Below are 27080 nucleotides of genomic sequence, written 5' to 3'. Positions count from 1 at the left end.
ATATATATTAGAGGCAAGATTTGGGGAATACTTAATCAGTTATCATCTTCTTAAGAAACACTGTTATCTTGAGTGCCCTGGCCAATTTCTACGTGTGTAAGCTGAGGGCTCATTAAGTTTTCCCTGCAGGCTCCATGTGTTAAAACCAATTAAAGTAAAGCTAATCTGGACTATCCCCAGTGCCTGCATATAGCTTATGATTGGCACATTTGGCTTGTGTATGCTCATAGGCCTTATTGTTATTGCATCGCATCTTCTGCATGAAGGTCTGTAAACTGAAATGTCTAAATCAGGGAGTTTATTTTACTGACAAAATTATTGCTACCTCATTTACACTGAAATGTCACCACCTCATTTGTCTGACACCAAAGACATTCTGGAGTCTTTGTCTTAGAATTATTTAACCATGACCAAAGTGTTTCTCCAGAGAAGATCAAACCAGCTAGGTTGAGACTTGAGAACCAGTGCTCCCAGAATTACAGGTCACTGTATCTAGATCATTTTGCTAAAAGTAGCCCTTAACAAGACCTGATGGGCTGTCTAGCTGTCAGAATGGTCCTTGTGGAAATTCCAGCTTCCACATCCCTTTCACGCAGTTTGGACATGATTTATCCAAGGTCAAATAAAGGTCATTCATCAAATGTCTCATCGGATATTGCGAGGTGCAAGGCTTCGGATATGAGTCGAAGGAAACCTGATCGTCTGTCAACAGAATGTCATTTTCAGACAATCGATATCCACTTGCGAAGTTGATTCGTATCAAGTTTTGCTTTTTCCACACACACATCCAGGAAGCTCTAGCAATCATTAAGTGGCAAGTAAAGTTACGCAACAAGCGGTTCGCAAAGGAAGTTCTGTCAGCCACAGTCACTTTATCCGATGATTGGCAAATAAAACATTCAGTGTGATTCATTTTCTCCTGAAAACTGTACTCTTTCTTTGTGATAATCACCGTTCTACGTCAGTCATTCCTCGTGCAAAGTGCAGTAATTTGTCAGTCTGTTCTCTTACTGCACATATACAAATTAATGCTATATGCTTTAGGCTGTTTGCAGTAATGAATTTGTAACTGTTTCTTGAAGATGATAAAATGATTAAAACTCAGTATTTGCAAATATTTATTTATTTGATTGGTGTTTTACGCCGTACTCAAGAATATTTCACTTATACAACGTCAGCCAGCATTATGGTGGGTGGAAACCGGGCACAGCCCAGGGGAAACCCACGAACATCCGCAGGTTGCTGTCAGACCTTCCCACTTACGGCTGGAGAGGAAGCCAGCATGAACTGGACTTGAACTCACAGCGACCACATTGGTGAGAGGCTCCTGGGTATTTGCAAATACATAATGTACATGTGTATATTAACTCCTGGTGCAGACTAAAGATGATCTTCATATAGGGTAAAGCAGAAAGTGAGCAAATTCATATTAGCTCCTGAATCCCTGGTATTGTAGGATTCCATGTCATCTGCCACTCACTCCTCTCATTATGAAAATGAGTGAGGCTCATACATGTAATAAAAAAATCCTTTCAAAAGATAGCGTGTACAAAATTTTACCATCTGAGCGAAAGTATGACAAGCAGAAGGATGAACAACCTATAAAGCTGCTTATAGTCGCAGCTACCCTTCTGTCCCCCAACCAAAAAACAAACAAACAAAACAGAAAGCATTATTGTCTTTGAATTTCCATTGGCAACTTGCTCTGGCTATGATAAGCCTGGTCATCTTGAAGATAACAGTGTTCTTGACATTGTTATTTTCTTTTATCTTTTTGTTTCCTGCATGGGGGGAGGGGGAGGGGGGCATTCCTCTCTCTTCCTGCCTTTCAAACCCAATCCTTATCTACTCTGTCTTAGGGATTTCACATCACAGAGTCAGGAAATGGCAGTCTGTCTGGACTGCTTGAAACCTGTTTTTAGTATGGCTTTCGGCATCAACAGCGTGGGGATGATCCCTGTGCCCTAGAAATCTTGAATTCTGATCTTGATGCCTTTTGGCAGTAGTAACAATACATTTTTGTACAAGACAATGTTTGTCTGTAGCCAAAAGTAACCATTTTACTTTGTTGTTGTAGGTTGTTCATGTTATTTAATGCACTATGCCTTATTTGATAGATGTTGTTTTTTTTCTCATCCAACCTCAAAATGATTATTGAAGTGGTATGCAGGTTATCGAAATGTTATCCTAATCATTATTGTGTCCAGGTGTTCTTCATCTCTCTCTTTCTCTCTCTGTCCATTTGTTTTGTAAACGCTCTGGGTCTTCAATACTTGTATAGGTAATTAAAGACGTATAGCATAGAGTGTAAAACCAGAGTAGCGACGACAGTGTGATAGGTGACAAATGACCACACTGATGATATATGGCCTCTTGTCAGTCCACCTCAGTCAAGGATTTATTCAGGCCAGACCAGTTTACCCACCTTATTTCACATGTACACTTAAATATTGGGAAGAAAGCTTTTCATTTTCTGTGACATTTGTCAAGGTCATTGGGTCTTTGTGACAGGGCGTATAAATTATCTGGTGAACTGTTTAAGGAGGCTATACCATAGAAGCCTGGCAAAAAAAAAATCCATATTTGGTATTCAAGTAAAATTTTTTGCAAATTAATACTAAGAATATTTTTTTATGCCGAAAATCTCTATTTACTATCTACTTATCTTCCTATTATTGTTTTCAAAATTGGAAGAAATTTTCAATATTGGAATAAATTATGGTTTGTCTTCTTAGGTCTTCTAAATTCTTTATTTATTGTTCTGTATTTTCTGAAGGACCTAAAATTATGCCCCAAAAGTGCATTTGTGGAGGCAAATAAATGTATAACAATATTACCCTTGGTGCTGAAACTTACATTTTCCCAACCTTGGAACACCTTTCTAAAATATCATTAAAACTCCAAGATCGATAAAGAAAACTTAGTCATGGATGAAATTTTGAGTCATTTTAATTCTTTGAATTCTATGGTGAACTTTATGGACTAATTTAGATGTCAGTTTTTTCATCTCAAATACCTGTTGAAATGTTGAAATAGCTCAGTTTCATGCAGGTATTGTCGGGAGACATTACACAAAGGTATCAATTGTCAAAAGAATTTTGTAATAAAATTACAAAAAATGTTTGTGTCATTGGATTCACAAAGCCCACCATTGAGCTCAAGCATAATTATTATCAAGTATAATTACCTGCATTTTAGTTGAAGAAAAATAAATAAATAATTTAAGGCATTATGGGAGACATGGTTTTCTATGGTCTTTCCAAGAACACCTACTTACATGAAATTTGTGAGTATTTTGTAACTTTAATTCTGTAATGAAAATTGTTTGATTAATTACACCATATAGAATTGTGGATATCTTCTGGAAAATCAATAACAAAACCATGTCAGTAAATAGAGACCAGATATTGACCTGCATGGATTTACAAGAAAAATTGCACAGGGAAATCAGATCAATAGCTCCATATGTTCTTGTAGGGCTTGCCACGATATGGCTAAAATTTATGTATTAATTGCTGACTTGGCATTGAGCCATATAATCATTTATTTTTTCGGGGGCATTTTTGAGCTACTTGAAAGACAACATATTTCTTAATGATAAGAAACCTCCTTTATTTTTGAAGTAACATTTATTAAAGTGTATATATAGATTCTGTTACTATTTGTGAATTGTTGACTTTGGTGAAAAATGCTGGACAGAATGTGAAATGAAAGACTAAGGCTAAACAATACATCATTTGTCATTGTGAATTGTGGTTACCAACAATGGTAAATCCAATGCGTGGGCGGTTTACCTAATTCCAGCATCCTGCTCGATGACAGTGTGGCTTTATTTATATTATGGCATTCGTTCATAAATTCATTCACTCATTCATTTTTAACCTGGGTAATAGAATTCTGATTGAACATGGAATCAAGATAATGGTATGTGTCATCACAGATAAAGAAAGGATGTTTATATTCTGCATTATAAATCGGTTTTTATGGTCTTTAGTTGCATTTAGATGAATTTTGTATCTACTGTTATACTATATACTCTGTGATTAAGGGCCTCAGTCAGTTGTGAGTTCAGCCCCATAATATACATTGAGCTAATAATATACGTACCAGCTGTTTTATATGTATATGTCAGTTATAATGTATTTGGTATAATTGAAACTGTGTTTTAGCTTTGTTATAAATGCAAGGTACAATAATGTTAGTTCCCTCTGCCGTAAATCTGTTGTCTCTGTCTCTGATCCCCACCCCTACCCCCCAGGGCCAATTAAAGGGTGGATCTACTTGTTAGATGTACATCTAGATTCATAATCCATATAACATGAACTGACAGGTAACTCTGGTATGTCAGTCAGGTAAATACGGAACACAGTTGCACCTGCTATAAACAATACACCTTTACTCAGAGTGTCCATTGCTTCTCACTGGTCAGCTTGACCACTTGCATGTCAGAGGGTGAGGTCAGTGTGTATAGGTTGTTAAAGTGTTGATATATACTTCCTGTAGTCTGGACGCACCAGACCTGTGGTGCGTGACATGCTTAGATGGCTGCATGAGTTCAAAGTAGGGACAACCTCCTGAAGCTAAAGCTTTGTAGTACACTGACCTCTGTGTATAGTGTACTGCCGAAATTATGTGTAGAACTCCTGATGGAAGATTTTGCAGAGTGTATATTTGGTGATGGTAATGGTGCTACAGAGTAGTCTGAAGTAAGTGTAATGGGATACACCTCTGAAAACGCCTCCACTGTGCCTTTATGCTACGCCTCCTGGACCAGGACGATAGACATGTATGATCTAACAATTGGAGCAAAGACAACGCGTTGTGCTTGACGTTCATCATATTAATGCCACACTGACTGTCATCAGGGTAGGTAAATGCTGTAAGATTCACATCTGTATTTAGACTAAACATTGGTCTGAAAAGTGCATTTTTAGAGGCAAAATAAAGGTCATACAATATCACTTTTAGTCCTGAACCTTAACATTTTTGCTTTAGGATATCACCCTACCTTCCAGAAAGAAAAAAAATACCCTCAAAGCATCTTTCTTTCATCAGTAGAGCACTCAGAATTTAAGGCAAAATGAGTTGGTCAAGTGGAATATATGTATAGTCTACACCAGTGTGTATACTATAACGGGAACACCGAAGGCCCTGGAGTTGGCTGACCCTTCAATGACCCTTATATTATATAACTAAATATATCCCCTACACCTGTAGATAAACATCATATGCCTGCTGGCATATCTGTATTACCTGACAGCTGTGCTCATCCAAACACTTTCTAGCAATTCAAATTTTTATAATTTATTAACATGACTTGAATTTGCAATTTTCTCACAACCTTTTTCGCAGTAGGATCTTTACATTCAGCATGATAGATTTTTATCGTTGTAATATGTAACCTTTATATGTCCTTTTACAGTTAATTATTTATCCTTCTGTGAGGGCAACAGTGACTATAGACTCATTACACTCCGTGTATAAAACATGGTTTAATGAAGCTATTATAGCATGCAGACTATATGGAATTGGATATACAGTATGACTGTTTATAAAATAAATTGGAATGAAAATCCTTATGTTGACATGACTTTTACGCTTAGTTGTATGTGATAAGGAGGGCGACACTGGTATGGAAGTTTATAGCGCCTTCCTAGAGGATTTCCCAGAAGCACATTTGGATGTGTGTGAGTTAATGCGTCATGATTACTATGTTACGTATGTATATTAACTGTTTGTTTCGTAAAATGATGTGTTGGTTCTACTCTTATCACAGTTGATATAGCCAGTTGAAATATTTCATAAACTGGCGTACATTTCAAAAACAAACCAAAAAAGTAAAAGATTAAACATGTAATAGGGTATTTCCCTGAATATAAATCAGGGAGGATGTTTTTTTTTTATCTTAAGAAGGTGAAAATTTATACTACCTCAGATCCTCAACAAGTTCAATCAGTAAAGTAATTGACTTCGAAAGCAGTTTAAAAACATAATTCACAAGTATTTGAAGATTGAGATTGTTTATGTACGGGCATATTTGAACTTCGCAGAAGTTATGAAATGATCTATCCAGATCAGATAACACTCCTCTAATAAATCAAATCATGCACTATATGTTTGTGGTGAGGGGAAATTGTTGAGGATTTAGGCTTATTGGGCCATGCATTTAGGCTTATTGGGCCATACGTTTAGACTTCTTGGGCCATGCGTTTAGGCTTATTGGGCCATGCGTTAAGGATTATTGGGCCATGCGGTCAGGAGTTTACCGTCATTATTAAACACCTATCAATGTATGCTGTATTGCACTATTTTCCTCTGATATAACAGCTTGGTGCTCTGCATATTCTATATGTAACTAATGCACTGTGCCAGTTTGGCCCGTAATCTCATTGATCTGTGTGCTGGCCAGTGTATGTGTGGTTATATTCCCTCTTCATATTTGTAGTGTGAACCACTACACATGTAGCTACATGTAAATCGTATGTTAAATTTGACAGAATGAACAGGTAGGTAAGAGACTGTTAAACCCACCTTAGGATGAGTTAATTATATTTAATAGAACTAATGCATATGTCCATAGCAGATTAGTACTTAAAATCTGTAATTCTGTTCCTATATTGATGCAAAAATTGATGGTTTTGTCAGAGAAGAATGGTACATGTATAGCATATGTACCTTAAGGAATTTTTTTTTTTGGTTTACTCCATGTAGGTATATATATATATATATATATTTGTATTTATTTATGTATTTATTTGTTCTGAAAAAGTATAATTTTGTGATACATTTTATGCTGGAAAAAGAGAATTTACACATGCAGTGTGGCACATGTAGGTTTAAACCTAAGTTCTTACTTTGTACATTGTTGTGTTATAAATATAAGGGAAAAAAATCTAACAGATGCACCTGTCAGCATTATAATCATATTTGTACTCAATGCAAAGCTGGAATGACCAATGCTGTTACAGTGAGTTCAATGCCAACTCATGCTGGCTCCCTTGTTGGTCATACGTTGAAGATTCCTCCCACCATAATGCTGGCCGCCGTCGTATAAGCGAAATATTCTTGAGTACGGTGTAAAACACTTATCAAATAAATAAATAAATAAATACATGGAAGATCTCCTGGTAACCTGTGGATGACTGTGGGTTTCTCCTGGCTGCTAGCTGTCATACAAGTGAAATATTCGTGATTGTTGTGTATGTATAACACGAATCAAATAAATAAGTAAATAAATAATGCTATAATTGTGCTGCTTAAGGGGTAATTGGAAGGAAGACATTGTCAACCGGATCAAAAAGGAGAATATAACGTATATAACATATGTGTGACTTAACAAATGCTTTCTTTCAACGTGCAACATACAGATTCAACTAATATCATTATTATATGGCTATAAATCAACACGGTGACTACAAATTGTTTACAAAATTCATTCTTATATGGCAATACTGTTTGTCATCTTGTGGTTAACACTATCGTTACCCTGTTAGGAATGTACGTTTTCTGCAGTGTAGGACAAATTCAGGTGATTAGTACACACCTGTGTATGAATCGGACTAATGACCAATTTACCTCATTTACCTGGGACATAAATGAATGCGTTATTGCAGTGTCTTGTCTTCTTGCCAGAAATGGGAGATTTAGGGTGTTTTACGCATGTACATATATTCATGATGAAATGTGACCCAGACCATTGTATATTTATGTGCCAAGAATTTGAATTGTACCATTTTCATTGGTTTAGCGGTGTGTTTACCAGAAATATATTGATATTAGCATGGTAAAATCCACACATACCTGCATGCTTGATCGCATGTATATAAAACTCGACCATTGTATATATATGTATATATTGAGTATTATATCGCACAGAATAATGTCAGCATTTATATTGGCTATAGCCACTGTGAACTAATGACACCCTTACAAAGCTAAATATGGTATTTGTATATTTAGTGTATTAGCATACCATGAATATGCATGATCAAACAGTGGCACCCAATCAGAACTGAGTCATTCACATGTCCATAGTACATACTTTTAGACTACCGTACGTTTTCTACGTCACATATCTCTTTCTTCAAACAGAATGCGTGCTACTACTTACATGTGTGAAGTGTAATCATCACTGATTGTTTAACTGACAGCTGTAAATAGAGTGCTAATCAGACATTAAGCAAGATTTTACCTTTTAATATGCACAGCTGGTGTCGAAATCTCTGTGTTTAATTTTGTCGATATAATTGACTTTGCCAACTTAGAGCCATCCAACTTTAGCTCCATCCCCGCTTGTCTCTCCACCCTCTTGCCCCCTACACCTCTAAGATTACAGATGAAGTCAGCTAGAGTATTAATGGTTTAATACATAGCTGTCTTCACCAGGTACTAAAGGATTATCTCTCCCTGGTAGAATAGAGAGGCTCTAACAGTCTTGATCATCTAAGCCATTGTTGTTAGCGTTGCGGCAGACGACAGGCTGGGTGGAGACTGAATGGGAGGGTGAATGGAGGAGATACGCAGCCTACCCTGTTGGTAAATTTCACTTATCACATCTCTATAGTTTTAATGTGATTAATTTATTTCATAGGAGTTTTATGCCATACTCAAGAACATTTCACGTATACAAAGGTGGCAGTCTTAAAGTGAATCCTGTACCTTGGTCGCACAGAGCTCGCCCTTCTCTTTGTAAATGCACAGTGTACCTCCTCCCCCCGCCTTCCTCCTACTAACCCCCTACATTTCACCCTCCATGCGGGCGGGCTCTCTAATTTCTTTTACGTGTCAGTCTGTACTCTGATTGATGATAGAGTCCGTACATCGGTAATTACAACGCAGTCCAGCATAACATAATCTATCAGAAAGGTCATAGCAAAGAACTCCCCACCCAGTTAATCCCTGCAGGTGACTAGTTTGTACTTCACAAGACCCTTCTTGTCATCTCAGCAGCCCTTTGAACCGACATCCACATGAAAAATGAAGAGTGGGAGTCCAAATTTAACACTTATTGATCACATATTGGATTTATAAATTCTCGTACATGCACAACCAGACCGCTGTTGGATTGAGTGATCCAGGCAGTAGAGTGATAGTTTCTCTTTTATCCTAATACTTCTTTGTTTCATATACACATTTTGTATCATCCAATTCATCATTAGGCTTATTAAAGGACTACTGTGAGGGCCTTTGTACAATGTAGTATCCACTTCAAAGGGAAGAGACTCATGCAGGTTCACGCATCGGTCAGATCCAGCCAAAAGGCTTGATGACTCCTCATTCCTTGTGTAAAATATACATGGGAATAAGCTGGAAAATGATGCGCCTGAATTTAGCATGATGTGACAAAAAACTGACAAATGAAATGTACTTTTATGACAAAGTTGACCTTTACTTTCATCTACATGGAGACGCTGATGACCAAAATAATATTAAGAAATAAATTCATAATCTCAAATAAAACAAGTTAATTGGCATGTCACCTTGCATTTGGGAGGCCATATTGGAGAATCGCTGTGGAACTACTGTACATTATTAAAGGAATACCAAGAATTTAAAAACTAACACATATTACATACATGTACATGCATGTACATTTGTTTGCTGATAATGTTTCCACTTATGTTTAATGCATTTTGATAAAACTTAGCTTCTGTTATGTTGTGTTTTGTTTGAGATGTATGGAAGCAGTACCTGGTTGCCACATGTGGGAAAGTTTATCAGTGACATGCCAGCAACCGGTGGTTTACTTAGGGCACTGTTGTGTCCACCATCAATGAAACTATAGACATGGAGTGCATGTTCCCTCCAGTACAGCATTCCACATCAACCAGTCAAGTGTTCTAATGCTTTCCCATCTATATTACGCATTGTTGTTTAACCAGAAACTGAAGAGCTTCTGTTCCAGTATAATATATAGAGTTAAGCGTCGTGTTACGGGGGGTGGGGGTGGGGCATCATCTCATACAAATGTGCATTGAGCAATCTTTAAACAACACTGGACAAACCGGCATGTACATCAAATGCAGGGTGGGTGATTTGTAAATGACTGTGACACACAATTTTGAGCAGTTTTACCCCTCTAGCCATCATTGCCTTACTTTTATTGCGTTGCCATCATGCACATCTGTCCATTTATCCATTTGTGAACAATTAAGTGAATTTGATGAAATTGTTATAGTGCTACTGGTAGCACTGAACCAACTGAAAGTAAATGTTTTGGTACAATGTTGTAAAGAGAAGAAAACATAAAAATGATGTCAAAATCAGATGAAAGTGAGTCAAAATTTATTTCCAAATATGATCTTTCTTTCTAGAGAAAAGTGCATTTGAAAATATTTTTGTATGGTGGATATTTGGGACCAACTTTTGGTATTTATCACTGTTGCATAATAATGTTCTAAATAAGGATGTGATGCTTGTCTAATAAATTTATTTGAATATAAATTTGTTGTTTATATCGAAACATATGCATTTAAACTAAATTATGCTAATATTTATCAACATATTAAAAATATAAATATGATCCAAATTGAGGTTTAATACATTTGTTAGCTGAAAAGAACAAATTCTAGTGCAAAAATATTTATTATTACATATGTAAATTTTCCTCACCAGTGGATCTTTGTCTGTTTCTTCAAATATATATATATATATATATATATATATATATATATATATATATATATATAGCGGGTTAATGTTATATTATACAAAGTGTACCATCGTGATTTGAAGGGTGAAAATACATCAGCTATATATATATTAGTGTGAGAGTCACTTATTGCTGTTATATTGTATACCCAGTGAAATGATTTGCAAGGACAGTTGGTAAATAATTTTTAAAAAATTGCTTTATTATACAGTGGTTTATTACAGGTATGATAGACATGTAGCTTCAGGTTTTACACAAATTCGCAGCAGCCGCAACATCCTTTAAAAATGTTATGTCAATTGCACGCAATTCTCCTGGAAAATGATTGAGCAACTTTAAAAAATACATGTAATTTTGACAAATTTAATCCAATGCCGAACAGACAGTGGCTTTAGTAAAGCTGATTATTACAACTAAAATATATAGTCCTTTATCAACCTAAGGAATGTTTTGAATTATCGAATCATATCAGGACATTCCATGTGTTTGTGGCCGATATTTTTTGCCATAGTAACAAGAATATTAAATCATGTTTTTATTTCATTTGTTACTGTAGATTTTTGTAGGAAAGAACAAGTATGCATGCATTCACTAAAAAATTTAACTTCTTGGTACCAATATGTCTTATAAATTGCAAGCATGCAGACAGTTCACTTATAATATTCAGTATGTGGGAAGGTCTGTCAGCAACCTGTGGATGGTCATGGGTTTCCCCCGGGCTCTGCTCGGTTTCCTCCCACCATAATGCTGGCCGCTGTCCTATAAGTGCAATATTTTTGAGTACGGTGTAAATCACCAATCAAATAAATAAATAAATATTATATTCATATACCAGAATGTTTTGAATGTCTGCATCACTGTATTTCTGCCACAGTTATAGATTTTTCATGTAAATTACCATGACTAAGCGGCTCATTTTGCCTGATTCTGAAAGTTCTGTTGATAATAGAAAGTTGTCTTGAAATTTTCTTGGAGGATGGAATGTAAATTTCAGCACCAATTGGAATAAATTTTGACATTTATTTGCCTCTTAAAATGAACTTCATGTGGGTAAGGTTTATGTTATTTTGGGCTCTTCCTGCATGAACCTAAGCCCCTGTTATGTAACTTGTTGATTTCTTGTATACAGTGTATGTACCTGGCAAACAAGAGCAACTTTATCCCACTTCTCTTCAGTTTATAATTTCTGCACTTTAATTTCCAGTATTATTTTGAAAGTGTACCATTATAGTATATTCATCTCAAGGGTGAAATATGTCCGACATTTTTGCAATATTCTCCCTTTATCAAGTCTAAAGGACTAAATTTTTTTATAATGATTGGAGGGAAAGGAAAGAAAAAAGTTGATTTGAATTAAAGCAAGCCTATTTGTCATCGTGACATTCTATGACATCATCATCATTTCTTCTGTTTTTGCACCTTCTAAAAATGGCCTCAAATGTTAAAACCTTGTCACCTTGTATGATTAATTTGTCTAAATCTCTGACACTATGAAAAATGGAGGTCAGTTAAGTTAATAGTACGGTCGTCGACCTGTTGCTTAAATAAGTGTTCGCTTTCTCAACGAATGAAAGACACAAGTCTACGTAGGTGAGAAATGTATTGCAGTGTTGATACTCCTCCAGACATTGATTCTAACTGTATCCATAATATGACATCTCATTGTATACAATTTCTGAGAAGTATTGATTTTGAAAGGGAGGCCTAACAAACATCTGACTATATATAATTACAAGTCTCGCCTTGAGAAGTTTACTTTAAATAATGTACACACTATTTTCATTCTCATTGATCAGGTGATGACAGTAATTGCATTTGTTTGTGACGGTGGGACGTGAATCTATGGACTTTTGGTGATGTACCATATGCTAGTCCTAAAGATGTTTCAGAGGGTGTCAATTTGTATAAGGGTTATGGCATTTCATAGCAGTTATTTGTTGTAGTATAGGTCACGTAAATGTAAATGCATACACATGTGTTTATTTATTTATTTATTTATTTATTTATTTGATTGGTGTTTTACGTCGTTCTCAAGAAAATTTCACTTATATGACAGCGGCCAGCATTATGGTGGTTGGAAACCGGGCACAGCCTGGGGGAAACCCACGACCATCCGCAGGTTGCTGGCAGACCTTCCCACGTACGGCCGGAGAGGAAGCCAGCATGAGCTGGACTTGAACTCACAGCGACCGCATTGGTGAGAGACTCCTGAGTCATTACGCTGCGCTAGCGCGCTAACCAACTGAGCCACGGAGGCCCCTGCCACGTGTTTAAACCAGAAGTGTGTTACAAATTTGGAGTGTTTGTATGCAGGCTAATTATGGCATTTCATAGCAGTTACTTGTTGTAGTTAGGGCACATGAATGTACATGTACATGTGTGCTTGAAGTGGAAAAACTTTTGACTGTTGTAGTTACGGCACATGAATGTACATGTACATGTGTGCTTGAAGTGTAACCGCTTCTGACTGTTGTAGTTACAGCACATGAATGTACATGTACATGTGTGCTTGAAGTGTAACCGCTTCTGACTGTTGTAGTTACAGCACATGAATGTACATGTACATGTGTGCTTGAAGTGTAACTGCCTAATGACTGTTGCATCATCATTGGTTACAGGCTAGTCACATTTTACGGCCGTTACATACTTACATCACATTAATGTACAGGTGCTTCAGTAACTGTTTCAAACTGGTTGATTAGGTGTCTGTTTTAGGAGTATATATTTAGCAGTTTGTTTCATGTCAGAACTCCTAGGGCTGACTGGCTAAAATATTCTCACCATCGTCAGTTGACCTTGAGCAATGAGGTTGCAGACTGGAATCATAACTCTTGCTACACGTTTATTTTTATTATAGGTCAGCTGTTGCTTTTAGGTCATAAAGCTTCTTATGTATAACTAATGACCGATTAAGGGCAGTGATTTACCCTTGGGATTCCAGTATTTATTCCTCCACATGTAAACCTAGGTCATAGAAGTGAAAAATATTTGAGAATGAGCCTCAGTAAACAACGGTGAAATGATGTATGTTTATCCACTATTGGATTTAACATATTGTGTAGCTCCTGAGTTCCAGATTTCAAATTAATTGCCACCAGATTTGTATTAGCTATATTGTACTTCAATTCTTGGTGTGTACTCATGTCTTGCATACTTATCAGTCTTTGCTGTGAACTTCAGTCCTTGTTGTGTGCCTCAGTCCTTGTTGTGAACTTCAGTCCTTGTTGTGTATGTCAGTCCTTGTTGTGTACCTCAGTCCTTGTTGTGTGCATCTGTTCTTGTTGTGTGCCTCAGTCCTTGTTGTGTGCATCTGTTCTTGTTGTGTGCCTCAGTCCTTGTTGTGTAGCTACCTCAATTCATGCTTTGCACCTCAGTCCTTGTTGTGTGCCTCAGTCCTTGTTGTGTAGCTACCTCAACTCATGCTATGCACCTCAGTCTTTGTTGTGTGCCTCAGTCCTTGTTGTATAGCTACCACAATTCATGCTGTGCACCTCAGTCTTTGTTGTGTGCCTCAGTCCTTGTTGTGTAGCTATATCATTTCTTGCTTTGTATTTCAGTCCTTGTTGTGTACTCAGTCTTTGCTGTGTAGCTACCTCAGTTCATTCCATTTACCTTAGTCCTTAATTGTCATGAATTGCAGTTGTTGTTGTACACTTCAATCCTTGTTTGTACTTTAGTCATTTAGTCTTGATACTTAAATCAGTGATTGTTTTATACCTCAGTCCATGTTATCTGCTCATTTCTTGTATACTGGAGTCCTTGATGTGTACTTCAGTCTTTGTCTTGTACTTTTTCAATTATTGTTGTGTACTTGAATCTTTTCTGTGTACTCAATTCTTGTGTACCCCAATCCTTGTTGTATCCGATCAGTCCTTGTTGTAGTCTGTAATCAGGCCTTGCCCTGCACTGCGTGAAGTAGACTGAGTAGACTGTAGACTGTATCCTTCCGCCTGAGACCAGGAATCTTATCCAGCTGTCTCACTTCATCCTGTTGGAGTCAAATCCAATCTATCTCAGAATTCTGTGCAGGTTTGTCGTACACTGAACCAGATCAGAATTGCTTTAGTTTACTCTCTTGATCAAAATTATCTGGAAGCGGATTTGTACGTGTTTAAATATAAGTGGATTTGATGAAAAGCAGATCGATGATTACCAGGAGGACTGCAGCATAATAGTCTTGATGCCAAGTCATTGTTTTCAGGAAGTTGATGCCGGATTTGGTATCTGACAGTTAACACTGTTGTGGAAAAAGGATTGAAGTATACAACAGTTGTAAATAAAAGTATTCATTGCCTTACTGATTGCAGAAAGTGAAGATGAAAATGAAGGCTCGTCTGATGAACCATTTTACCTGGGCCTCTACCTGAGTCGGCGTGCCGTGTACAAGTGTTTAAAGAGAGAAGGTGAGACATTTAATTGACAAATATTTTATTGTCCTTGTATGTTGGTAAATATATATCATCAGGCTTTTGCAACAAAATTGAAAAAACCTTTTTTTTTCAGATATTTAAAGGAGAAAACACCTGAAAACATGACACTATTGGCTGAAAAGAGCACATTTTTTTCTATCTGGTGGTGCCATAATTTGCCATTTTTCCTCGCATACATGTAAAGCCTGAAAACGGCAAAGCTGGCATAAATTGCCGAGTCCTTCGCGTCCTCCATCTTTAACACCCTGTAATGTATGCTGGGGGGTGTGTGGCTTCTCAACCAATGAGAGTTGTTAAAACTGCCGGTTTGTTCTTGTAAACTCGGAACCTACGTCCAACATTCCGGTTTCCTGATCGTTAAGCGGAAAACTGTACTGTGCGCTACTTTCTGATAAGAAGAGTTCTACCGGAAATGTATGAACTGCACTTCAGTGGTTTCCGACGGCAATTCTCCTCCTAACACAGAAGAACTAGTTCTTAGGCAAAATGAAGTCGCCCACAGTGGATTTTTGCGCTGACCTTATTTACAATTTGTCGACTTAAGGTACATATTAGAATTTTTTTTATGGCATGCACCTGCGAGGAAATGCACACTCTTTGCAATGGTCTTTGATTGATATTTAAATTTTCTTCTCCTTTAAAGCTCACAGGATCCGGCAAAATGTTTTTGACTTTTTATAGTCCCGAATTCGATTTTGGTCCATATAGAGTATACATCTTTAATACTCATTCATGATTGTACACTTTTGTTTGAATTTAATATAGGGCATCATCATGCTTTAAAAGATTGACTGAATGTAACTTTAATTGTCTGCGTTCGCAATGTTACAGCCATAAAACTTAACGACGATCAGGGTACATATCATAAATCTTCAACCACTGAAGCACTTTTTTCAAAGAAATTTATGCATACAATTTGTATGAAAATGATGTTAAAATTATTTGTTCATTTCACTGAAGAATGAATGATTATGGTTTAACGCCACATCGGCAATATTTCAGCCATATCGTGGCGATTTCACTAAAGATGCAAGGTTCATTAAACTGCCCAAATTATTTTTGTACAACCCATATTTGTTTCAAAATGTTGGTCGCTGTGGTCATGGTGATGGTTGAAAAGGTTGAAAAATTAGTAAGGATGCTTTTTGGACATTTATATAGTTGGATATACATACCCAACCCAGCAATCAATTTTACAAGTTTTATGAAAAAGGCGAAGCTATTTCTGTCCATAAATCAGTCTCAGAGCCATCTCTGGTGATAAGCTTTAAAACAGGAGATTATTTAATTACCCAGAGGGTAATCCAGATATATCCTTTGAGTTCTGGAAGATAATCTATCAAGACAGTCCGTTGGCTTAACAGTAAGGGCAGACATGCTAAGCCCTGGTTACTGGAATGCATTGACAGGTTGGTCAACTGTGAAGGCCCAAGGGGGGGACTAAATTACTATAAATACCACAGTCTTAATACCTGACTTCCCAACAACTAAGCTGGGGCAAATCTTGCTAATTCTTCTGGGCCAACGGTTAGTTTCACTTCGTTTTTTTTTTACCTTTAATGTCTTCCTATACAAGTTAGGAGCTAATCCATCTTAATCTCTTTGGGATACAGGGCTAATACGCAGAGGCATGTTGTCAGCACCATTCAGCGCTTTGTTTCAGTGTTAGTACATATGACATACGTGTCACCCGGGGGCCTTGGCCGATTCCACAAAGCCATTATTGACTTATTTGGTCATATGTGGGAAAGCCTATCAGCACCATAAGGATGGTCATAGGTTTCTGCCAGTCTCTTGCCCAGTTTCCGCCCGCCATAATGCAAGCCACCTTCATATATGTCAAATACTCTTGAGTACAGTGTAAAACAACAATCAAATAAATAAATGTCTGACTGTATGTCAAAATTTAAAACCCGATCACAGGGCTTAATTTTTTTGGAGTGCAAGTTGGAATCTTAACACATTTATCGTACTGAGGTCAGCATTTATGCAGTGGTCAAAACTGGAATTTCTACGACCCAAAAACTATAAATCTGACTTGAAATTTTATTGCCTTTGGTCAGAAATAGCTTGATGGAATCGCCCCTCAGGAGTGCCAACCTCATGAGGTTCAGACTAAACATGTAATAGTTCCAGGTTGTTAGGTACTAATGCTATAGCTGGTGCATCCGTTTGTATGTTTACCCAGTCAGTCAGACAAAACAAAAGCCACATTTAGATACTGTGAAGCTACTAGAATTTCTGCATCAAGGTCGCAAAGTGATGGATGTCCAGCTCATGCTACCTTCCCCTCTGGCCGTAAGTGGGAAGGTCTTTCAGCAACCTGCGTATGGTCATGGGTTTCCCCCTGGGCTCTGCCCGGTTTTTACCGGCATTAGACACCAATCAAATTAATTAATTAAATAAATAAATAAATAATGGATGTGGACAGAATGAACAGAATAATGCTGGCTTTGTCCAGGTACATGTACACGTACAGACATGTTACGATTGAAATAAGTTGGGTTACTCAACAGTATATGAATGAACCATGACTATTAGTATTTGATATATTTAAATAGATAAACAGTTTATCAGTAAACCCGGGACATCTTCTTGAGGAAACAATTAATTTACCGAAAAAGTTTTAGTCCTGATGTATTCAGTAAAGTTCATAGAAATTGACATATAGGTTTTAATTAAAATTTCGAAATACGACCCAGTTGGAATCATGATCTTGTCATGAAAGCCTGGCTTGTATTTGTGTGTTTTGACGATTGTCATAAGTGGTCATGAATGGCCTAACTGTAATCTTTTTATTCATATTCATTTATGCAATCATATTTTTGAGAAACGTTATGAACTGGAGTATGCTTCCTTACGTTCTAACCTGCAAATGGTTGTGGGTTTTGCCCTGTGCTTTTCCCAGTTTCGATCCTTCCACCATAATCCTGTCTGCCATCGTATATTTGAAATACTCTTGAATAAGGTGTAAAACACCAATCAAATGAATAAATTAATAAAATCTTTACATGCTACTATACATATCTATATGACCATGTTAAAGTGTTGGGTGTGTTATGTAAAATATGACGCACATTGAAGTGATTGGTTTTGATATTTCTTCAACACCAAACTCAAAAGTTTTTATATGCCTGTCATATTATGGTTTCACAATTTTGTCTGTCCGTCCATGTGTGTGTCCAGGCTTTAACTTCAATTGTTTTTTCATGTGGAGATTTTTTGGTCACACCTTTCCGTGGTAGCCATGGAACCAAATTGACAATTTCCCTTGTCCACCTGATATAAGAGAGCAGTCAGTTTTAAGGGTGGGGGAAATTGCAATTTCTTCCCGTATTCAAGGCTTCCAGTATCATACAAAGGGGAATTTTACTTTCAGGATTGTCTTAATCTGGATTAGCCGACAAAAATACTCAAAGGTCAAGATGTCTGTTTTATGGAGCTAGATGTGGGATTTGCTTCTCACACCTTAACACATGAAATCTGTAATATTGAAGCATAGACTTTAAACAAGAATTTCTGTGTTGCATGGTCTGTCTGGCTGAGAAAAGCCAATTTTAATAGTGCACTATAATGAAGTAATAGGGCCTCCCAGAAAAAAAACAGATAGCCCTTAGCCATTGAGGTTCTATGCACGAATCCAAGCTGGTCTCTAGCTGCATGTTGATATCAAGAGGCTTGTCAGATACCAGTTAACTCCAGTAGTTTTTCTCCAGGAACTCCAGTTCCCTTGACCCATAAACCTCAAAAAAAAAAAATGCAAAATTTGTGACCATTAAATCCGAAAATTATGTACAAACTTAAACCTTAACCTAAAATTTTAACCATAAATGCGCATTTTTGGAGGCAGATAAATGTCAAAAAAATATTACTTTTGTCGCTGAACATATATTTTCCCAGTAAGACATCATCATGCTTTTCTGAAAAACTTTTCTAAAATCAATAGATCTCTCTGAATCAGAATAAATGAACAGCTAAATCATGGACAAAATTGTAGATCATTGTATGTTTTTTCTCTGTCTTCCCATGAGCCTGACTGCATTTATAGTGCAAGTGAAATGTTCTGGAGAATTTGTGGGAAATACGCATTTAAGATTAATTATGTAAAAGTTTCATGCCCACACTGTAAACCTTGATGTTAGATAAGTTGCCTTTATGATTTATTATTTCTTGCTACAGTTGTATATTGTATAACTTAAACAATGAAGCTGTCATGCATGACCCAGGAGCCTCTCACCAATACAGTCGCTGTGAGTTCAATTTCAACACACGCTGAATTTGTCTCTGGCCGTAAGTGGGAAGGACTGTCAGTAACCTATAGATGGTCGTGAGTTTCCCCCATGCTCTGCCCAGTTTTCACCCACCATAATGGTGGCTGCCGTCGTATAAGTGAAATATTCTTAAGTACGGTATTAGACACCAATCAAATAAATAAATAAATGATGGATGTGGACAGAATGAATAGAATAATGTCATCGTATGAGTCAAATATTGTTGAGTACGGCGTAAAATACCAGTGAAATAAATCAAGAAGCTGTCTCGCATATAGTTTCTTTTCGTTTCAGTTTATTTTTTTTGTTAGTCTTATTTCTGTTTGTCCTAGCCGTGTTTCTGTTCGTCCTAGCCGTGTTTCTGTTTGTCCTAGGTGTATTTCTGTTGGTCCTAGCTGTATTTCTATCCATATTCCAGGCCAACATCATCTTGATCATGATAACATGGACTATTATCTCCAGCTGGAGATTTGGAAGGGAAACATACGGGGTGCTCTAAAGTTTGCCCGGGAAAGAGAAGAGCTCTCTGATTGGTTGGTGGCTATGGCCCCAATGGGTAAGTCTGTCATCTGACTTGTACCACACGTGTAAAGAAATACAGCATGGAGGCAGTTGATTGGATGTGCTGACAGATCTTCGCCAATCATTTTGCCCACATGTCGATTATAGTTTTGCAAATATATAACATCTGTTTTTAGTACAAAACTATGTACAAGACTACATTTTAAGAATTGCATGAAAATATGTGATACAGGAATGCAAATAATCGTAATTTTAGACCAACCTATGAGGTATTTGAACATTTTTAGCTAGAGCAAATTTTATTAGCAAATCATCATCCATTTTGTATGCCTTTATATATGATCCTGCATGCACAGCTGATGCACAAAGAGGCAAAAGTCGATTAATTCTTGAGCCTGTGTAATTGAAACTCCACAGAAATATTAAGTAAAATCCGAATTATTCTGTGTTCCAAGATATCATTTCAGTAATTAGTGATGGCAAGGACAGGTTGATGTATAAAAAACCCTGAAAAGAGACCCTTGAGGAAATTACCCAACAACATCATGTATCTGAAAACGACACACACATATTGTATTTCATACATTGACGTTTGGCCGCAGCTGGAATTGTTTTCCAGTAGACACAAATGACACCTCTGTGAACACTGATACATATGAACTTGTTAACATTGCATGAATCTGTCAGCTGAATGAAGGACCTGATATCATTGATCCTTTATAATTCATCCATTAAACATGTTGCTCTGTATTAAAAAAAGATATTCCAGGCACTTCAGTGTATGGGGAAATTATGTCTCTCCTGAAAGAAGAATATTTTTTTCAGTGAAAAAGTTAAACATTGTATATATTTTTCACTCAAAGAAACAAAACTAAAAAAAACCAACCTTTTACTTTATGATCAGAAGAATATACACTTTCCTTTGAACTAAAAGATTTGAAATTCTGTAATTCTTCAACCTTCTTGTACATTTTGCAAGGTGTTCATTCAAGCATATTCCAAAGGCATTATTCTATGTGGACTGATGAAAGTATACTTTTTTTGAAGGCCTGAAATTGGCCAATCCATCCAAAATCAAATTATAAATGTGGATAAATTACACTGAAAGTTGCTCTTTCTTATGCGAAAAGGTTGAGGAATTAGGGTAATATGACGTGTTTATGATGCTGTAAGCAACCATGCAGGCGATTCCCTGCGTGCTGTATATTATGAAATATGTTATGTGCATGCACTGTTAGCCGCATTGATCAATCCATAGTGATTTTGTATAGCCAGCAACACCATGCATTGTTTGTTGATTAGCAAATGATAGTTGCATTTGCAGCCTTCGTTGTCTTGGTGAGGTATGGCTGTACTGGTCATAGCTGTCTGAAGTATTGTCAGTGGAGACTGCTAGCCCTGACCCGTTGCAGTACATGCGTGGTTGCGTTTAGATCTAATCTAACACTGGCTTGGCTTGCATCAGGAAGTGATCATGGGCAATGGATGAGCTACATATTTCATCAGGTAAAAGTGACTAAAAAAAAAAAAAAAGGGTCAACACAATTGTTATAAATTCTTTCATAAATTGAAACAAATTGCTTTGATCAACTTAAGACTCACCTGATCTGCCCTGCCATTTTACTCAGCTTCTCACCAGATGTGGGTGGAGGCATGCCAAGATTACGCCCTCCAGCTGGAGGCGGAGGGACAGTTCCACAAAGCAGCCTCTTATTACCTGGCCGCTCACAAAGTCTACGACGCCATTAATCTCTTCCGAAGGCACAGAATGTTCAGGTAACAACTGAAAGCCGTGCGCGACTGTACTGGATCGTTTCTTTGTTTCTGTTTCTTCTTTTGTTTTTGTATTGTTGTTTTTTTTTTTTGTTTATTAAAGCTAATATCCAAAACAAAAAATTTGTTACGATGTATGTGTTGTTAACTTCGCTTATGGTTTTCTGTAGCTGGCTGATACTTTAACACATTATTTCTGCGTGCTTTTAGCACATTTAGTCGCCTGTTGTTAACTTCATAATCCCATGTCTGATGGGAGTAAAAATATGAAAATCTGATTTTAGAGCTTGTTTTAGAGACCCTAAATGTTATCTTATGACAAAAGCAGGAATGCTAGACTTTGTTCTTGATCTTCTGAAACATCATTACAGGTATCTGCATTGTTACCTGGCTAGGTCATGTGACAAGATAGGATTATTCACATTTATCTAATGTTTATTTAAAGTATTAAGAACAATTTAGCCACATTAAACTCAGAATAATCTCCAGAAGGTCGGCAACATCGTTGATTGAGATCCAGTTACCGTGCTTGTCACATATGGCTAATTTATCTCCTCTCCTCTCCTCTTTGAAATTGTGGCTGGCAATTTTACATTGATGTGGTGTAGTGTTATGAAGAGCTAAAAGTTTATTTCTCAACAGAGAAGCTGTAGCGCTAGCCAAGTTGAGGTTGTCTCCCTTGGACCCAGCCCATGAAGAGCTGTATGCCACTTGGGGGCAGCAGCTGACGAAGGAGGGACATTTTGAACAAGCAGCCAAATGGTATGACAAAAAAAAAAAAACTGCGTGCAAAATTTTACATACCATTTATCCTTTTCACACAAGATGATTGTTAGAAGCTTGGAAAATGCTGTTGCAGAATAAAACCTGGCCTTGGTCGGGGATGTTACAGGTTGCTTGATGACAGTGGGCTGTCAAGGACGCTTCTGTGTCCGTCTATGCAGTATAATGTTCGTTGACTATCACTTGTCTTACAATCATACGGAGTAAATATCTCTTCATCACTTGTAGAAAGTTTGTCAGTAACTTGCCAAGTTGGAGGGTACTCTGGTTACCTCCACCTGAATAGCTGACTGTCATTTTAAAAGTAAGAACTCTTGAATGTGGCATTAATCAACAAGCAGATAAATAAACAAGTAAATCAGAAGGAAGTTTTGAAGTACTGCTTCCAGACCCATTAATTTGTTCTCATGACGTTTTGAGAAGAAACCTAAAGAAGGAGGAAAACTCTTTGAAAGTGCTCAAACCCTCAAAGTGCTTAAGTGTATTGAAGAAAGATTTGATCATAAATTTATAGTGATTTAAAATTATCTTTAAATACTGTAATTTGAGGAATATATGCCAATCTTATATTCTATCACAACCACATTGGTGAGAGGCTCCTGGCTGATTGCACCGTGCTCCTACAAATTTCAGCTTTTGAAATAAGACCATTGATTAAGTGATGGCCTGGTTTTAATTGCCAACTACAGGGCTGAATAACGAGTTGGAAATGTTTATTAATGACTGATAATCTTACAATTTCAGCTATGTGGCCATCAAGCAGGTGAGGGAAGCTGCCAAAGTCTTGGCTCGTAGGACCGATCAGCAAAGTCTGAGGGCCGCAGCTCACATGAACTTCATAGCCAGCGAGAACCAGGAAGGGCTGATCTATGCTCAGAAGGTCGTTCATCACCATCTCGTGTCGAAGAACTGGGCCAAAATCCATGAGTTTTGTGAGGAGAGCAAACAGTTAAAGGTGAGGCTAACTATGGATTGTTGCCATGGTAATGAGATATTTAGTGTACTGCTCAGATCCCCTTGTGTGCATCCAAGAAAGACAAGCATTTTGAATTAGCCATGTTTTCCGTCAGCACAACACAAGTATATTTACATTTTATAGAGAGGTTAGAATTCTCTGATCTGAGATAAAAGGTAATCATATTGATGGAGATGTGAAATCTTCAATCTGTAATGGTCAGCTTCAGATTGTTTTTTTTTTCCTGAGAATTTAGGAAAGTGGAACCAGTTTTGTGTGAAATCCGACATAAAAGTAGTCATTAGATATTAAAGCATACAAAAAGATTGCTCATTTGCTGTCTTCAGTATTTTTTTCAGAACAGTTCTGCTTTGTCTGAACAGTATTATTATATTTCACCCCATTATACTTTAAATTTTTTTTTTTTTGATTGGTGTTTTATATATAATATAATATATATATATATATATATGGCGGCGGCCAGCATTATGGTGGATGGAAACCGGGCAGAGCCCGTGGGAAACCCACGACCATCCGCAGGTTGCTGACAGACCTTGCCACCTTGCCCTACAGTTGTTTGACTTGTGTTTTGCTGATATCATCCTACAGTTGTTTGATTTATGTTTTGTTGAAATCACCCTACAGTTGTTTAACTTCTGTTTTGCTGATATCACCCTACAGTTGTTTGACTTGTGTTTTGCTGATATCACCCTACAGTTGTTTGACTTGTGTTTTGCTGATATCACCCTACAGTTGTTTAACTTCTGTTTTGTGGATCCTGCAGTTGTTTTGCTGATTCTAATGTTGTTTTACAAATCTTATGGTTGTTTCGCTCATCCCACAGTAGTTTGCTGATTCTAGCCTAGTTTTGACGATTTTACGTTTGTTGTGCTCATCCTACATTAGTTTTGCTGATCTTTCGGTAGTTTTACTGATGCTACAGTTATTTCATTCATCCTACGGTAGTTTGCTGATTCTAGCCTAGTTTTGATGATCTTACAGTTGTTGTGCTCATCCTACAGTAGTTTTGCTGATCTTTCAGTAGTTTTACCGATGCTACAGTTATTTCGATCATCCTACAGTAGTTTGCTGATTCTAGCCTAGTTTTGATGATCTTACAGTTGTTGTGCTCATCCTACAGTAATTTTGCTGATCTTTCGGTAGTTTTACTGATGCTACAGTTATTTCATTCATCCTACAGTAGTTTGCTGATTCTAGCCTAGTTTTGATGATCTTACAGTTGTTGTGCTCATCCTACAGTAGTTTTGTTGATCTTTCTGTAGTTTTACTGATGCTACAGTTATTTCGATCATCCTACGGTAGTTTGCTGATTCTAGCCTAGTTTTGATGGTCTTACAGTTGTTGTGCTCATCCTACAGTAGTTTTGCTGATCTTTCGGTAGTTTTACTGATGCTCCAGTTATTTCACTCATCCTAGGGTAGTTTGCTGATTCTAGCCTAGTTTTGATGATCTTACAGTTGTTGTGCTCATCCTACAGTAGTTTTGCTGATCTTTCAGTACTTTTACTGATGCTCCAGTTATTTCACTCATCCTAGGGTAGTTTTGCTGATCCTACAGTTGTATTGCTCATCCTACTGTGGTTTTGCTGACCCTACTGTAATGTTGCCAATGTTATAGTTGTTTTGCTTATCCTACGGTAATTTTGCTCATCCTACAGTAATGTTGCCAATCTTACAGTTGTTTCGCTTATCCTACAGTAATTTTGCCAATCTTACAGTTGTTTCGCTTATCCTACGGTAATTTTGCTCATCTTACCGTTGTTTTGCTGATCCTAGAGTTGTTTTGCTGATGCTAAAATTGTTTCTGTTTGTTTCACTACATACAGGTATTCATCCTCCTGGCTTGTCTGCACGAATTGATGCTGAAGGAATTGCCGAATGTGGAGCCCAGCCTTGAGAGCCTCACAGATCAGGCAATGTTTACACAGCAGGCTAATACGGAGCAGGAGAGCGCCTCTTCTGTCAAAATACCTGGTGAGATTATTGTTACAACAGAGTATTGTAAATCTTCAACCTTTTCAACCACTAAAGCACTTTTTTCAGTGGTAGTTATGCATACAGTTATTTTGAAAATGATACTAAATATGATTTTTTGTGTGATGAATACTTCATAAAGCTGTTCAAGTTATTTCTCTACACCCCCATAATTCTCTGAGAAAGTTGAAAAGGAAGAGTGGTTGAAAAGGTTTGAAAAGGTTTGAAGAATTAGGGTACATCAGATAGAGAGGTAACTGGAATTGGGAATATATAATATGTGATAGTTCATATCATTTAACGGTTTTAAGCCATAAGTTTGGCATAAGAATTCCATCCTATGAAAATGCATTTTTACAGGCACTTAATGGGATACAGAATCAACGCTGATTGGTTGACAGTGGAGATACAGTCTCCTGGGTTAAACCGTGCTGTCTTGTTCACGCTTGAATAAATCTGCTGTACCTAAAATTGAGCTTAGGGTATTAGGATAGGCATAGCCTGGACCTGCCTGTTTCTCACTCCAATGAAAAATAATTGTGTATCCCACTGAACATGATCAAATATTTTTTTAAAATCATTCTATCTTTCAAACAAACTCCAGAATAGCATTCAGAGATGCACGGAACTCTCATAACCAGGCAAAATTGGTAATTTGGCCATGGACAAAATTTTGGGTCACATGTAAAATTTGATTTTTCAGGTAATTCTCCTAAAAGATTTTATAGGTTCTTCTCCAAGAACATTCGCATATAATTCCATTTTGGATCTTGCGCTCTCACTTGGCACCGGCCCCAGTGGCTCAGTTGGTAGAGTGTCCGCTAAGAGGGCTGTAGGTCCAGGATCATTCCAGGGTCGGGTCACACCTTAGACCTTAAAATAGAAAGTTATAGCTTCCTCACTTGGTGTTCAGCATTAAGGGGATAGAGCAGCGACTGGTTGACCTGTAACGGTGTAATGGCTCGGGTGAGGGAGCTTACTTGCTTTTGGTAAGTCATTTCAGTGAAGCAGCACTAGATAAGAGCCATGGAAATTCGTCCTGCAACAAGGAGGCACATTACACGTACATATACTTTAAGGACTCCTTCGTCGTCATATGACTGAAAAATTGTTAAGTACGACATTAAACCTAAAGCACTCTCTCACTCTCACTTGGTGGTTAAGTTATCCCCATTTGGATTCCCACATGTTTATTTATTTATTTGTATGTGGTGTTCCACATCGTATTTAAGAATATTTCACTTATACGGCGGCAAGCATTATGGTGGGAGGAAACCAGGCAGAGCCTGGGGGAAACCCGTCGACCATCCGCCAGTTGCTGCAGGACTTTCCCACCTACAGCTGAAGAGGAAGCCAACATGAGCTGGACTTGAACTCACACCACCATCATAGGTGAAAGACTACTCCGTCATTGCGCGATGCTGGCCTGCTAACTGACTAGGCCACGGAGGCCCCATATACACATGTTCTGTGTGCTTCAGTTATGCCAGAATGTAAACATGGTCTTTGATCTTCAGTTATACCAGATATGTGAACATGTTGTCTAGACTTAAGTTATGCCAGAATGTGAACATGTTGTCTGGGCTTCAGCTATTACCAGATATGTGAACATGTTCTCTGGACTACAGTTATACTAGATGCGTGAACATGATCTCTGAGCTTCAGCTATTACCAGATATGATGATACCACATGTGAACATA

At 37.4% G+C, this 27080-nt stretch overlaps 1 protein-coding gene across 1 annotated transcript in view; it reads left to right on the top strand.

Moving 5' to 3' along the window:
• The window catches only part of LOC135473417 (gem-associated protein 5-like), a 113319-nt gene that overhangs the window by 79371 nt on the left and 6868 nt on the right, over positions 1 to 27080 (top strand). Inside the window, exons 18-23 of the mRNA XM_064753267.1 lie at positions 14959 to 15054; positions 19771 to 19908; positions 21503 to 21650; positions 22290 to 22409; positions 23175 to 23385; positions 25232 to 25379. Of these exons, the coding sequence (XP_064609337.1) occupies positions 14959 to 15054; positions 19771 to 19908; positions 21503 to 21650; positions 22290 to 22409; positions 23175 to 23385; positions 25232 to 25379 (861 nt within the window). The remainder of the gene's footprint in view (positions 1 to 14958; positions 15055 to 19770; positions 19909 to 21502; positions 21651 to 22289; positions 22410 to 23174; positions 23386 to 25231; positions 25380 to 27080) is intronic.

Source organism: Liolophura sinensis, chromosome 8 (genome assembly GCF_032854445.1).
Source record: "Liolophura sinensis isolate JHLJ2023 chromosome 8, CUHK_Ljap_v2, whole genome shotgun sequence".
In the NCBI taxonomy this organism is placed as follows: domain Eukaryota; kingdom Metazoa; phylum Mollusca; class Polyplacophora; order Chitonida; family Chitonidae; genus Liolophura; species Liolophura sinensis.
This window is presented reverse-complemented; position numbering and strand designations above follow the sequence as displayed.